Genomic DNA, 14,584 nt, shown 5'->3' with positions numbered 1-14,584 from the left:
GAATTTCAACGGTGCTATTAGATTTTCAGAGAAATGTTTAGATTAAAAGATATCACGATTTTCCGACGCCAGGACGTGATATCTTTCAAAATCGATAAAAAGCGAAATTACTCTGAAATGGTTGAGAATCGGACCATGGACAATATGAACTTTTTTGTTCATTTTAGGGTGAAGAATCTACTGGAGAAGTTTGTAGCACGAGTAGCAATTCACCCTGTATATATATATAACTTGAACTTTATGTAAGGTATTGGTTGAGGTGAAAAAGTCCGTGTCACGAGCGGGATTCGAACCCACGACCTTCGGCTAAATACGCCGCTGCTCTACCACTTGAGCTATCGTGACTTCGATCTCTCTGACACCAACATCCTATCTCAACCCCACTTTTCGAATTTTCTCTCCTTTTTGCCATTCCCACTGACAACCAATACCTTACATAAAGATTAATTAATTGAAAGACGTTATTTAGTCAATCGGACCACGAAATTTAAAGGACACCGGCATCATTGCAGAGACTATAAAAAGGGCTTGTTCTAAACGCCCCTGTTGCAATCCTGATACCTTGATAATAAATTCTATCTAGAGGTTTTAAAGTTGATATTCGCGCTGAAGAGTAACCTGCTGCTCCATATCGAAACTTTGCTCCTAAGTACATGCTGAATTAAAAGAATGTCTCTATTCGCTCCCTAATTGTAATTAGCGAGGAATCTCATCAGGCCTAGTATTTTCCTTCCTGAATTAGACAATTGGGCTATTTGAGGTTTCCATCGAAGGGCTTTGTCGTTAATGGATTTAATATGTAAAATGAAGTATAGTCTTCACTAAAGCTCTCCGTGGCCGTTTCATTTGTCGCCGAGAATCGAATAGATTACACGACATTTGAAAAATGGCAAAAATGAGGGACAGTTAGAAAAGCGGGGTGAGATGGGAAGTTGGTGTCCGAGTTGATCGAAGTCAGGATAACTGAAGTGGTTAGAAGAGGAGCGTATCGAGACGAAGGTCATGGGTTCGAATCCCGCTCGTGACACTTTTTGATTTCAACCAAAACCTTACGCAAAAAGATTATTTAATTGAAAAAAGGGATTTGGTCTATAGACCTCTAAATACAAGGATTTATAATTAACGAATTAATGGGAAGAGTGAGGTTTTTTAGGCTGGAAAATTTGGTTATGTTAGGTTTCATTTTTGATAACTGGAGACGGATTTTGGATTCAGCCTCCAGACAGCTTCGGTAATTAGTTCTGGCGGCTGTATAATAGAAAATCCGAATTCGCATATGTAAGTTGTAGCAAATGGAAGAAGAACACGTTTTACATTTTCAAGGAGAGGTTGCAATTTTTTGTTTTACAACGGATCCAAAAATGTGGGTATTAGACTCGAAAGTAGATTTCCAAAGGACTATCTCCAAAAATGCTCAAATTGTTCATCGATCAACCGTTCGCAAAGTCAGTTTGTTTTCTTAAAAAAACACAGGAACACCCTATACCTTTTCTTTCTCAACAGATTCCACATAAAAATGGATTTTTCTTTTGAAAATGAAGGTGGGAACTTTTCCATTAGCATCGGAAGTTGAATACTCTTCCCTTGGAAAGAAACACTCATCGCATTCATTTTCATGACAATATCTTATAAATACGACAGTATACATTGCCAAAACCAATTTGAATCCATGGTGGTCCATCAGGTGCTTTCCCAAGAGACAGCCACCATTTCTGTATGGAGAAGCAGGAATGATGAAGGAAATCTTCCCATATCGTCAGTATTGTGAAAGTCTTGTCCAATGACCTAGATAATGGTGTGTTCTCCTCAGCTCGTTGTGGGATGAGGTTTTTTCTGATACTGATCTAATCGTAGGAATGGGTGAAAAATAAGAAGTTTAAAAAGTGAAAATTAAGCGATGTGTAGGTTTATTATTCGTCATTACTTCAAAAGAACTGATTTATTAGCGATTTCTTAAATTATAGGTTATGCATAAAAGGAATGTTGTTAAAACATGAACATAGTCTCGACTACCTGTGAGACATTACTTTTATCAAGTTTGCTAGCTAATTTTGTCCATTTCCTTAAATCGTTTGAATCCAGGTGTGCGTCCGGCTTTGGGAATGGAATGACGCTTGGGTTAGCTTCCCAAGCCCAAAAGGATCCATTCCTCTCGAGGAAGTGTAAAACTTCGAATGGAACGGCACAAGTGGCGTGATAGAAGACGATATGTCTCACAAGGGTCTCCTACTCGAATCTCCCCGGACCCGAATCTGGCCATAACTCTTCACAGAAATTTAATAAGTCTTATTTTGAATTCGTGAGTCTCCTCGAGGCATCTTCTCGCGTGTTCTTCCAGCCGGGCTCAGCCCTTAAAGAGTTTTAGTTTATTGCTTGTTCAAAAGCCAGTTGGTGCCCTCTCCGACTATTCTCCCCGATCGAATTTTTACTCTTTCTAAAAAAAAAAAAACGAACATTGGAAAGATAAAAAAAAATATATATAAAGTTTTTGGGGTCAACGGTCGACGTCGTATGTGTATTATGCCGGATATATAATTTACGACCGTTACACTAATATAACCGTCGAAGGTTGTAAATCCCATTGTCGTTTTATGTCTTTTTCAACATGTTAAATTCATTACAGGATAATGCTAGTGATTAAAGTAAAAATACGTACTCATAAAAAAATAACACCCGACAAAGCCCCTTGGATAAGTCTCTTTTTAATTTATTATTGGGTAACTCGATATTTTATTATATTTGACTTTAATTTTAAAATTATAGGCTTATATATTCTATTGGCGTTATAACGGAATTCTTCGAGCTACAAAACGTTTTAAATCACCGCGATGTAAAATCATTTTACCGGTACTTTATTGAAAAATGTACCGTTGACGAACATAAGCGTGACATGGAAGAACTCTGGGCGTTGAAGGATGAAGATAAAATGAAGACAAACTTCAAATTAGTCGCAAATATTTGAAATGTTTTTAATGGCTGCAATGCCTAATAATGTTTCTTATATGGATTACGGCTTAACTGGGTCCGCCACAGAACATTCCAAAAAAAAAACCATGAGGAACGTTCGGCATCGGCGGTGCGGACTGCATATTGATCTCGCCGAGTCGTTCCCTATGCTGACCGCGTCTGCTGGGTCGGTTAGCAATTAGGGAAACCGTCATCTACATTCTAGCGACACGCGCGCGCAGATTTAAATGAGCACACGGTACCCTGCGGCTCAACCCTCCGCTAATTTTCCATCGAACGTGAAAATACCATGTGGATTTTGAGTTATGTGAATTTAATGTAATATTTCCGAAATCACGATTTATTGGATCCGGAGTATAAGCTCCCTGGAAAATTGATTTGAAAAGATCTTTTACTGGAGTGATCTCGTGCACCTAGCTTCCATCTGAAGCTTCATTTCTTTGTTTATTTTACCAATGTCACTATATGTACTGTGCATTGTGTATTTTTTTGGTTAATAATACCTTTGTTGAACTTACTCTCAGGGGAATAAGTAATCTTATTGGCATTTAACTTAATATTCAAGTGCGACAACGGCACGCAATAAGAGCGGACGTGTGGCTTTTTTCGTAAACATACGATTTCCATTATGAAGAGGGAAAACGGAGGGGAGACTTATATTATCAACGTGATGCACCCCTAAAGTGCTCAGATCTTAATCACCTTAAATGGGATAAGGGTGAAAGCTACATGCACAATATCCTCCATACGCATTTTTATAACGCTGGGTTATCACGAGGCCACCGACCCCCTTTCCGGGTTTACAAACGCTTTGGATCGCTGGACCTTCCCTGAATTGACGATGGATGATGAGGGGTTGGCGTGATTTCTGTCTATCGATAAGCGGTGATAGTGAACAAGTAGACCAGGGAATACGATAAGGGCAAACAACGTCCTGAGACATATTTTTGTTGATGGCCCTGGCAACAAATCGATGACAAAGTGGCCTGCGATTCCCGGATTTCACCACGTGGGTAATACAGAATTTATACATATTTTCAAATATATTCAATATTTTAGTAATCAAGTTTTTTTTATTCTACTGAAGTTCATTCCAAAGAGAAATAACGTTAATATTTTTAACATTTCTCATTATAAACTGCTTAAAAATGCATAGGGATACTGACAGTTTTGTAATATTTAATTTCTCTTTTTTATTATAAATTGTATTAAAATTTCTTAGAAATTATTGTATTTTTTACTAAAGGAAAATGTAATTAAAGGATTTGAGAAAAAGTTTTATTGGACCCAATAAATTTTTTTTTAAATTAATACCGTGTATTAATGCCCTCTGTTAGCTAAAACCTCTTGACATCGGTTACGCATACTCTTATTAAAGTTGTCACTAATTTCATAAGGAATTTCACTCCGTAGATGTTGCAACTCTGTACTCAGTTATTGCAGGTCAACTGCGGATGGTGATCGAAAAGTCTTCTCTGCAACCCATCCCACATGGTTTATAAACATTGATAAATCTTCTATGAGGTCTGTCATTGTCATCAAAAAATCGAAAAACTTTGACAATGAGATCCGTGAGGGATGTATTCCTCGATAATTCCTTGGACATAACGGACTGCGGCGAGGTTACCTTCAACAATGTGGAGTCCGGCTCATCCTCCAGTGTAAATCCCATCCCAGACATTACACCGCCTCCAAACTGTACTGAAGTGAGCCTGGGGCATTACGCATTCCCTGTTCTCGGTAGACTTTTCGGCGCCTGCTAACAATATACAGACAGAAACGCGCCTCATCAGTAAACATAACACCATTCCAATTGGTGTCCTCTGTTCTAGGCGCTCGTTGCACCATATACTCTGGGAGATAGAATAGCCTTCTTATGTAGGGAGTGCGCGGGAGACCGGGCTGATGTATTTCGGCTTAGGTAGCCCTTTGCGCGCAGCATACGGGCTGATGCTTAATGCAGGTCCGACCACTCGGAATGAGCAAGCGCGGAGTGAGGCTGTCTTGGTCCCTCGGGGCTGAGCCTCCTCAGGACTAATGCTGCGGCAGTAACACCATTCTGTCGTATGTGGAGGTGCGTCAGCTCTTATCTTGAGAATCAAATCGTCCGATAAGGCCGAATAGGCTAGGTGCGGACGTTAAAGATCCTCATTGTCCTTTTTAGGACGACCGAAGATACGGGAAAGACTGCACCATATTCTCCTTCGTTTCTGGTGGTGGGCTGTTTTGCTGCATTTGTCTCAAAAGGGCATACGATGTCAGGCCAACTTCCCACAAACGATTACGAATGGTTTGTGTTGATAAAGGCCTTACCAAAACATCTTGTACTTAATTTAGGATCTGGCTGGCACAATAGAAAGGAAGGGTTTCGTCTTGCAGCAATGGCTATATTTTTGTCCTCTTTTAGCGTCGTAATACACCGAGATCCGCCACCAGGCCTCTTATTGGCACTTCCACTCTCTCGGAATCAGGCTAAAGCCCTGGAAACCACGCTCTGTGAAACTGCCTCTGCGATAGAGGTCTTGCCGATGACCTCGATGACTCATTCTTACAATAATATTGCGAACTCCTGGTTCAAGATGATGTTTTGAAGATGGAGTGTTTGCCTACAAAGTGAGCAATTTTCATATATTTATTCTTAAGTAAATCCGTTATTAAAAATCAACAAATTTTTGTTTTTGGTTTGTATTTTCTCTTTTGTTTTATACAACTAATAAAGTACAAATATCCCTACTCATTTTTGCTCAGTTTAATTTATTTTTTGTCAGTTGATGTATCATTAAACAAGACGTCTTATTGCAAAATTACTATTCACTACTATTTCAAAGCATTTAAATTAATGTGCTATGAATATGCTGGTAGTTTTCGATCATACTTATTTGGTCTTCTTCACTGTTTTGTTTTGTCAAATTCATTTTGGTATTTCGCCACCTTTACTGATGGATTGTTCTTTAAACGGTAATATTCTATGTTAGGGATTTTAAAGTTTTTTAAATTAATTTTTCCTTTGTCACGTCATTCGGTTATTATTAAATAATAGATTGGATTAATTTTTCCTAATTTAAAGGATATTTCATGAGGTGTTAGTGACCACAGTGGTTTAGGGCGTTCGTTGATTTACCATGTTACTCTTCACTGTAAGGTGCCAGGTTCGAATCCAGCGGCATGTCGGCACATCGAACTCATATCTTTTACTCTCTATTAACATAGGATCTTTTTCTGCCACTCTTTCACTCTCCTCTTTCTATCTATATTCTCACTCTCTCTCTCTCTCTCTCTCTCTCTCTCTCTCTCTCTCTGTCGGTCTCTCTCTTTTCTTTCTCTTTCTCTTCNTCTCTCTTTGTCTGTCTCTCTCTCTCTCTCTTTTCTTTCCCATTCTCTTCTCTTTACCACTCTGTCTGTCTGTCTATCTCTTTCTCTCTCTGTCGGTCTCTGTCTCTCTCTCTGTCTCTCTCTCTCTCTCTCTCTCTCTCTCTCTCTCTCTCTCTCTCTCTCTCTCTCTCTCTCTCTCTCTCTCTCTTTCACACACGCACACACACAAAGTCTCTGTCAAATATCTTCAAAATTGTTGGAAATATAAAACGTAGAGTTGTAGAAATTTATATTACCAAACACTAGTCAAAATACACTATTTACTTACTGAGCATTTTGATTCAATTTGACCTACAAAAAGCAGTAGACAACAATTGTAGGAGTTCGGAAAAATAATATTAGCTGGAAAGTTACGACAACTAAAATTATTGTCGTTATTGTTTTTTTCTTTGCGGCTGTTAATGTAATTCTTTGTTGCGGAATTAAACTACACGACTAATAAAACTTGCAATGAATTAATTTTTCCAAGAATACATTATACGCATATACACATTTTCATCTTTCATTTCCACTTCGGTTGAAATAACATTTTTGGATGTTTGTTGATTTTTGGAATGTTTTTCTTGTAAAGGTGTTTTACTTTTTACTCTCTCCCACACTCTCTCTATTTCTTTCTCACTCTCTCACTCCATCCCGCCTATCGCTTTGGAAATGTCCATAAAGCTGTAGTTCAATTGTTAACTCCATCAGGAGCAGTGGAAGTTTGTATTTGCCATATATACGAATGATAATAAATTAAACAATACAAACAAACAATTTAATGTATAATATTGTGAATAGTGAATAGAAGAGCCATAAATGAAATGGGGGAAAAGAAAAAAGAGCCGAGATAATTTATGTCCTAATAAGCAAACACGGTCGTACGGTTAATAATACAACCGGGGAGGAATCGTGAAGATCGAAATGAAGGTTGTAAACTCTAGTGGTTGAGTTAAAGGGCTCATTAGCGAGCAGTTTACCGTTACAAAGGGGCCCCCTAGGGCACATATTGACATCTGTATATCAAATACACGCCCACGCACTCCTGCGCCGGCAGCGGTTGAAAGGGATGCCGGCTCCGCTGGCGTTCCGCGACCCTGCAAAACGACCCTCGGCAGTAGACAATCCTTACGTGACAAAATAATTAACCCAAAGAAGTTCCACGATTGAACAGAAAAACTTTAAAATCGTTTACTTACGACTGACGACCAAGACAGTTTACGGTTTCTGAAAAAAAAAACCTTTTTTCTCGTGTCGTTCTATTAAATTCATCCAGAAGTTTTGAATTACGCCAATCACCACCTTCCTCGGCTTTTTATATAAAGTACCATTTATATTCAGCCCGCATAAGTTTTTCATTTCGTTATACACTGACGACCTTCTCTACGCTGAAAGACTTTTCTATATTAAGTACCATCTAAATTCAGCCCGAAAAACTTTTTCATTTAGCCATTCATTATCTTCCCTGAATAATTACTTTTATTTTAACGTATAAGCTCTCCTTGCGCAAGTTTTTTCATTATCCATAAACTTCTTAGGAACCATTTTATTATACACAAAATATTTAAGCTCAGCTTAGAAAAATTGCCATTGTCACAAGCTCTGTAGTAAATCTGTTTTGCTTTTGCTATGTTATGTTTTTACGATGAGTTTCCAATTAGCACTCCACATGAATTCACTGAGGATGAAGGGTACAGTTTGGAAAATCTTTTGAATAAACTGCTTATATAATCGTAATTATGATTAGACTTTTGAGACGTTAAATTAATAAGCAGAGCCTAAAATATTTGAATATTTCGCTAAGATATCATTTCATCATTGATAAAATGCTTAAAGACATAAACGCGATGACGCTAGAATTCCAAACTAAACAGCTAAATAATTAATTTAACATTTCATATTCCCTTTTATCTCCACTTTCTTGATAGATTGAAATTATTATTTGATAATCATAGTTTCTGACTTGATAAATCGTATTGAACAATAGTTTTGGCATCTTGGGCATAAATCTGCGTTTGTCTAAAATATAAGTGAAACGAGTAGTTCATTCCTGCGACGAGAGTAAGTGGCATAGAATATTTTTGGTTTAGTGTAATCCTTTTTATATGTGCGTTGGATGCAATCGAGATTTTGATATGAATTATGTCTTTTTTTATACGTAAAACGTAGCTGTCATGTGGCTGATATAATGAGCCACAAGTAAGCACCACAGTCGAGAAGACGAATATTTCCTTGTTATTAAAATAAGAATTTGCCTCTTTGTTTAAACATTGAATATTTGAAAGGAAAAAAAATCTGGAATATAACGGACGACTTTATCCAGAAAAATGGGACAATTGCAGCCAAGGCTCAATTCACATCTTCGCCTCATCACTGCTCCGGGGGGGGGGGGTTGCTGTCAACAGCTAGGTCAATTCAGCACCCAAGACATGTAGTTCCAAACTCATTCGTACTCACGTTCATTCTTAAATACATTCACTAGTATTTCCATACAATTCATTCAATTATGATGATGGAGTACTCGATATTCCTCGCTGTCTGGAACCGACGAATTGCACCCTTCAATTAGTTGGGACACATCGAGCAACCTATCTCTACGCCGGACACATACCTCGCTTTGGCCCAGAAGTAAATCTCTGTGCGTCTATCCTGGCCTATCCTTAATCGGGTGATGACCATTCTTCTCCGGGTCTGATCCTGCGAGGCCCACAGACGCCATCTTCAGTGCTGTGTCGGTATTGTTTACATTTAATTATTCGCATACTTTTAAACTTGAATAACTTATTCACTTGAATTCACAAATAGGCAAAGTATCGTAATAGCTATGTTCATCACACAATTACTTCGAAACAATGTGATATCACCGAAGTTTAGTTAGTAGGGAGGCTCACTTAATCAAAAAGGGGGACGAGATTTAAATGGTGGAGTTTTCGAGCAGGGGCTTGGAACGCCAATGGGGCTTCTATTGACTCTAACTCAACTTTGTCACTACAACTTGTCTCTCGGCAAATATCTTGAGCGTCCTCCCCAACATACACACGAACGTTGATTCGGAAAATCAATACAACCGGGAGAAATACCGAGAAACGTAAGGCGTTAAGGCGGTTCGTTATATTTATAGGATGATTTGTGTATTTTTTTTAACTGTGGTCCAAACCGTAGAAAATAACTTTGATCTATTTCTAGCACAGTTACCATATTATTCTGAATGTTTAATGTGCTAAGTTTTAAATAAAATCTCAAACAGAATCGGTACGCATAACGTCATCGATATCCGTCACGCGGACACTCGTGCTTTAATATTACTGATTTTCAACCGGTGAATTATTTATGAATCCTGCTAATCAACTCGTTAGGCCGGGACCGGAAATAGACCAATTTCCCATACTTCGGTGGTGTTAAAAAAATGCAATTACGAACTTTCCGATCCCTATTGCCCCTACGAAAGGGCCAATCGGATAAAATTTATTCTAATGTAGTCATAGTATTAAAATGCGACCCTCACATTATTTTTCTGTAGGTGAAGATCGGGATAACGATGCTTCATATCAGGATTTCTTTTTAATCACCTGAGGGTACAAAAAATCCGAAATTTGTAAACTTGATTAGTTTGAGAAAATTCTGTTTCTTTAACAAATTCTTTCTATTCATTGGAAAAGATTCGTTTCTGTAACGTATTTCACCCAATGGGATAGAAGAAGCAGGTTCGGGGACTTAAAGGCAGGTGTGGATGCTCACCTTTCTTAAAAAACATTGTTTGTTCAAGGGGAAGAGAGTACCTAGTCGTTCTTTTGTTAAACTCAAATTCTACATTTAACAAAAGATCGACCTCTTTTCATCTAGACCACGAAATTCAAAAATGGTTGACCTACAAACAAGAACTTATAATTATTCCTAAAAATCAGTTGAAATCAGCATTTTTTGACACACTTAGAGCGACATTCCTGAGATTGATTTTGGTGTTTTGGCAATGTTAACAATGGTTGGTGGGATAAGATTTGGGTATCTCCACTATTGTATCTGTAGTAGCTTTTTAATAAGTTATGATTATGATTAATAATTATTTTGAGATAGTGAGATGCGGTCCGGTGTGACGTAGGTTTTAGAAAACCTTTTCTCTATCGTGCCAACGTTTCGAACTTTATTGAGATCATCTTCAGGGCCTGGGATTTATAAACATTGTTTAAATTATACAAATACATGTAGGATGTGAAAAAAGTGAATTTATAAGATTCTAGAAATTTTAATTTGATGACACTTTGAGTGAGTACAAATACTTTGAGTCTAAAATTTATAGCATTGTATAAATTCACTTTTTCGCATCCTACATGTATTTGTATAATTTGAACAATGTTTATAAATCCCAGGCTCTGAGGATGGTCTCAATAAAGATCGAAACGTTCGCACTTAAAGAAAATGTTTTTCTAAAACCTACGCGCATCTCACGATCTCCAAATAATCATTAATTATCTTCACAGGTAACTAAACGCCACGTTATGATTAATATGACAATCCGAAATAATCTTTGGGATTGAAGATTATGAAAATTGGTATTATTTACAATCAATAGCATCTTAGCAACAGGTACTTGTATCAATTCCCTCAGTACCTCTCCTTTTATTTACAATTTCCAACAGACAAGTAAATATTTGTAAATATTTTCCTTCTATTGATAAGAAATAAGAATTTTACCTGCTGGCTTAATCCACCATTTGTAAAATATAGCCTTTTGAGACATGGGATGGATTTCACAGTACGAAACCATCTGGTGTATTTTTAAACTGAAAAAACATTTCAAACAATAAACCATTTTCCAATGTTAAAACCTTTCTAGAAGTTTGCCGATTTGCCTTCTAGGTTTCGTCTAATTTTCCACTTTTAGAAGCAAGTATAGAATTTGCTGAATTTTATTTAATAATTTATTGAAGTCGTGAGGAGCGGCCAAGAATGAGGTTGTTTAGAAAAAAACATTTTTCATTTTTTGTCGTTTCGACTTTTATTCAGGTCATCTTCAGGGCATAAAGTGCGGTGCTATTTTTATGGTGTCATATCGGTTTGTATTGGTGCTTGCACAACTCTTTAATACAAAACCAATATGACTCCACGAGAATAGCACCACACTTTATGGCCTGAAGATGACCCGAATACAGGTCGAAACGTCGGCAAAAAAAAAATGAAAAAGTTTTTTTCTAAATTACCTCATTCTTGACCGATCCTTACAACTTGAACACATTATGAAACAACATGTCACTAAGAAACATACACTTTATTTAATTATTTATTTAATTATATGTTTGTTTCTTTCCAGTTGTCCTTCTCGACACTTCAAGAGAGCCTTCTCTCGGATGGACGACGTACACATTTGGAACACAGTCCACAACACCTGGGGTAAGTCATGTTTTTTGGAAAAATCAGTTTTCTTTTTCAAAGATTGATTTTAACTATTTGTTTTGTTGTTTGTAACGTTATTCCTACATTGGGAAATTAATTATTCTTTATTCAACTGTACCGCCGCATTTGTGAATTTATGCATGTAATGGGCTTAATTTTACAGCTTCCTTAAAATATCCTTCATGCCGGCTTTGTGTACACGAAATCTTCGGGACACAACCAACCCCAGCGATAATAAATTTTCCCTTTTGATTTACGACTCCGGCGCGTTTCTTCCCAATTGCAGTTTATGGGTTTTTTCTGTTTTCTCACTAATCCATCCCCCACGTATGAGGCGTGGGAGGGTTAATAATATCCGAGATAAACAAATGGAATGACATCCATAACACGACTGGTTCTCCGTTGTGCCTTTTAGGCGAGTCGGATTTCCATCGGGCTCCAGACGGATTAAGATATTAAGGGACGTTATCGGGGGTAATTATTATAAGGGACTTATCCTCATTCGGGATCTTGCGGGTCCGCCGAAACACGTAGGCGGCCCATGCAACTCCAAGCCTCAATCAATATTTTCATTTTACCCTTTCCACTACTGCCCTGCCACCAATTTCAGTTAATAAAGATATTAAAGTCAATTGTGTTCAACCTAATCTATTTTGCCTCGTTTTTTATGATTTGACATTAAATGTGATATAAAAAATATTTTTAGTTATGCCTGATAACGCATTTTTATAATATTTTTAGTTTTAAGTCTGATAACGTATCTCAACTTTATAATGGAACCACGGATTATCAATTTTAAATTTCATTACCTTTTAATGTTTATTAAACTGATCAGCTCGGCATTTGTTTAATGCTTTATATTTTAAATGGGTAGGGTACTAATTTTATGCTTTTTTTATTCTATATGTAAATTTTAATATTAATTTGGATGTACTAGTTATAATTTTTTTTTCGATATTTCTGAATTTCACTATCTCTAATTTATTTTTTTTATAGTCATGCAGGTTGATTTCATAGTTATTTCTGATTACATCTTCCTTTTGTTATTATGGTTTGGGTGCATTACGCCGGCCCGGATTTACTCATAATCTTACCAAATTGAGAAGTATTTTGATTATTTTTAAATGATAGGCAATACGATCGTTTTCTCCAAGATGCAGTGAACCCCGGGGGCCTGGAGTATTCCCAACAAATGCCTGACATCACCTCGGCGTAGTAAATTTCAAGGACAGCTAAATTACATAGAATTGTACTAATGGCTTTTACGGGCGGAGCGGCGCATCTGTTGTAAACTGGTCTAACTGGACCGGACATCATACATTAATTTTTTATATGAAACCCAGTAATTGTCCACCTAATTGGCAATGAAATCAAATCCAGTCCGATTGGGCGGATTCCAGAAAATTGCAATTTTCGATTACCCAGGAAATGAATTACCCCTGAGAGGGTTTAATGTACCTATTCGTAAATATTGGGTTTTGAAACAATTTTTTAAATGTCTTGACGCATGGTGAATATTAATGGAGAGCGCTCAAAATGGACATAGTAAACAGTGTAAAATGTAAATTCAGCTTGTGAAAATGTTTAAAATTTGAATACACATCTAACAATTAATTTTAATCACAGATTAAAGGGTAAATATGCTAAAAGCTTCAAAATAATATCGGGTTTTCCATAATTAAAATACTATTGTACTTTACTATACTCTCTTGACCTCATGGCTGACATTTCGTTTACGATTGTTCGGTTCTCCATTGTACGTCCACAAAAACTACTGAAATTTAACGAAGGATGTTGATCCTGAAAACAGATGATTCATAATTTCCCGCGAGAACAAGTGTTCCAATAATATAAAACAAAATCGGCACCTGAAAATAAAACCCTTACAATTTTTTACAATATTTACGAGAATTATTATTCATATATCGTGAGATGCGGTCGGGTATGATGTAGGTTTCAGAAAAACATTTTCTTTATCGTGCCAACGTTTCGATCTTTTATTGAGATCATCTTCAGGGCCTGGGATTTACAAAACAATGTTTACATTTAACAAATACATTTAGGATGTGGAAAAGTGAATTTATACAATGCAAAATATATTTTATATTTAAACAAAGTATTTCTACTCACTCAAAGTGTTTGTCTTCTGTGTGTACTTTGTTTAAATATAAAATATATTTTGCATTGTATAAATTCACTTTTCCACATCCTAAATGTATTTGTTAAATGTAAACATTGTTTGTAAATCCCAGGCCCTGAAGATGATCTCAATAAAAGATCGAAACGTTGGCACGATAAAGAAAATGTTTTTCTGAAACCTACATCACACCCGACCGCATCTCACGATATCTGAATAACTATCGATTAACGGTCACTAACCTCTACACATTTACGAGAATCCATACTTTCCGGACACAAGAGTTTAGAATCGACAGAGATGATCAGCTAGGGCTTTTGCTGGCCCCTCATCTGCTGTCAACCTCGAATTTTTTTTATTACCCCCTAGATCATTGATGTTTAACCCTTCCACACGTGACCAAAACATTCCAAGTCAATGAAAATACAACCTTATCTAATCTAAACTAACCTGAAGAGTTTTCGATATATAGCTGAGATTACCTTTACCTCTACATTGTGTACGGTATGAATCTTCTGTTGGGAGACGTAAGGCGATTTTCACCTTGACGCCATTCCTCCTTTCACGCTAATAAATTCATTCACACACACTAATAATCACGCATTCTCTATCCTAACTTAACCCAATTAGTTTCACAGGTCTGGGGTCACACGATAGTCTAAACATTTGACCACGAAAAACATTCATGCAATTCATAGTCACTAAGGTTTTTGATATTTCGCCATTGACTACCCCTAT

General features: G+C 37.0%; 1 protein-coding gene across 8 annotated transcripts in view; it reads left to right on the top strand.

Annotated features, from left to right (window-relative positions):
- LOC106662247 (ephrin type-A receptor 4) overlaps positions 1 to 14,584 on the top strand; it is a 397,805-nt gene that overhangs the window by 262,135 nt on the left and 121,086 nt on the right. For all 8 annotated transcript variants that reach the window (XM_014386173.2, XM_014386169.2, XM_014386170.2 and 5 more), the window contains one exon: positions 11,627 to 11,706. In XM_014386173.2, the coding sequence (XP_014241659.1) occupies positions 11,627 to 11,706 (80 nt within the window). The remainder of the gene's footprint in view (positions 1 to 11,626; positions 11,707 to 14,584) is intronic.

Source organism: Cimex lectularius, unplaced genomic scaffold (assembly GCF_000648675.2).
Source record: "Cimex lectularius strain Harlan isolate CLEC.00 unplaced genomic scaffold, Clec_2.1 scaffold19, whole genome shotgun sequence".
Classification (NCBI taxonomy): domain Eukaryota; kingdom Metazoa; phylum Arthropoda; class Insecta; order Hemiptera; family Cimicidae; genus Cimex; species Cimex lectularius.
This window is presented reverse-complemented; position numbering and strand designations above follow the sequence as displayed.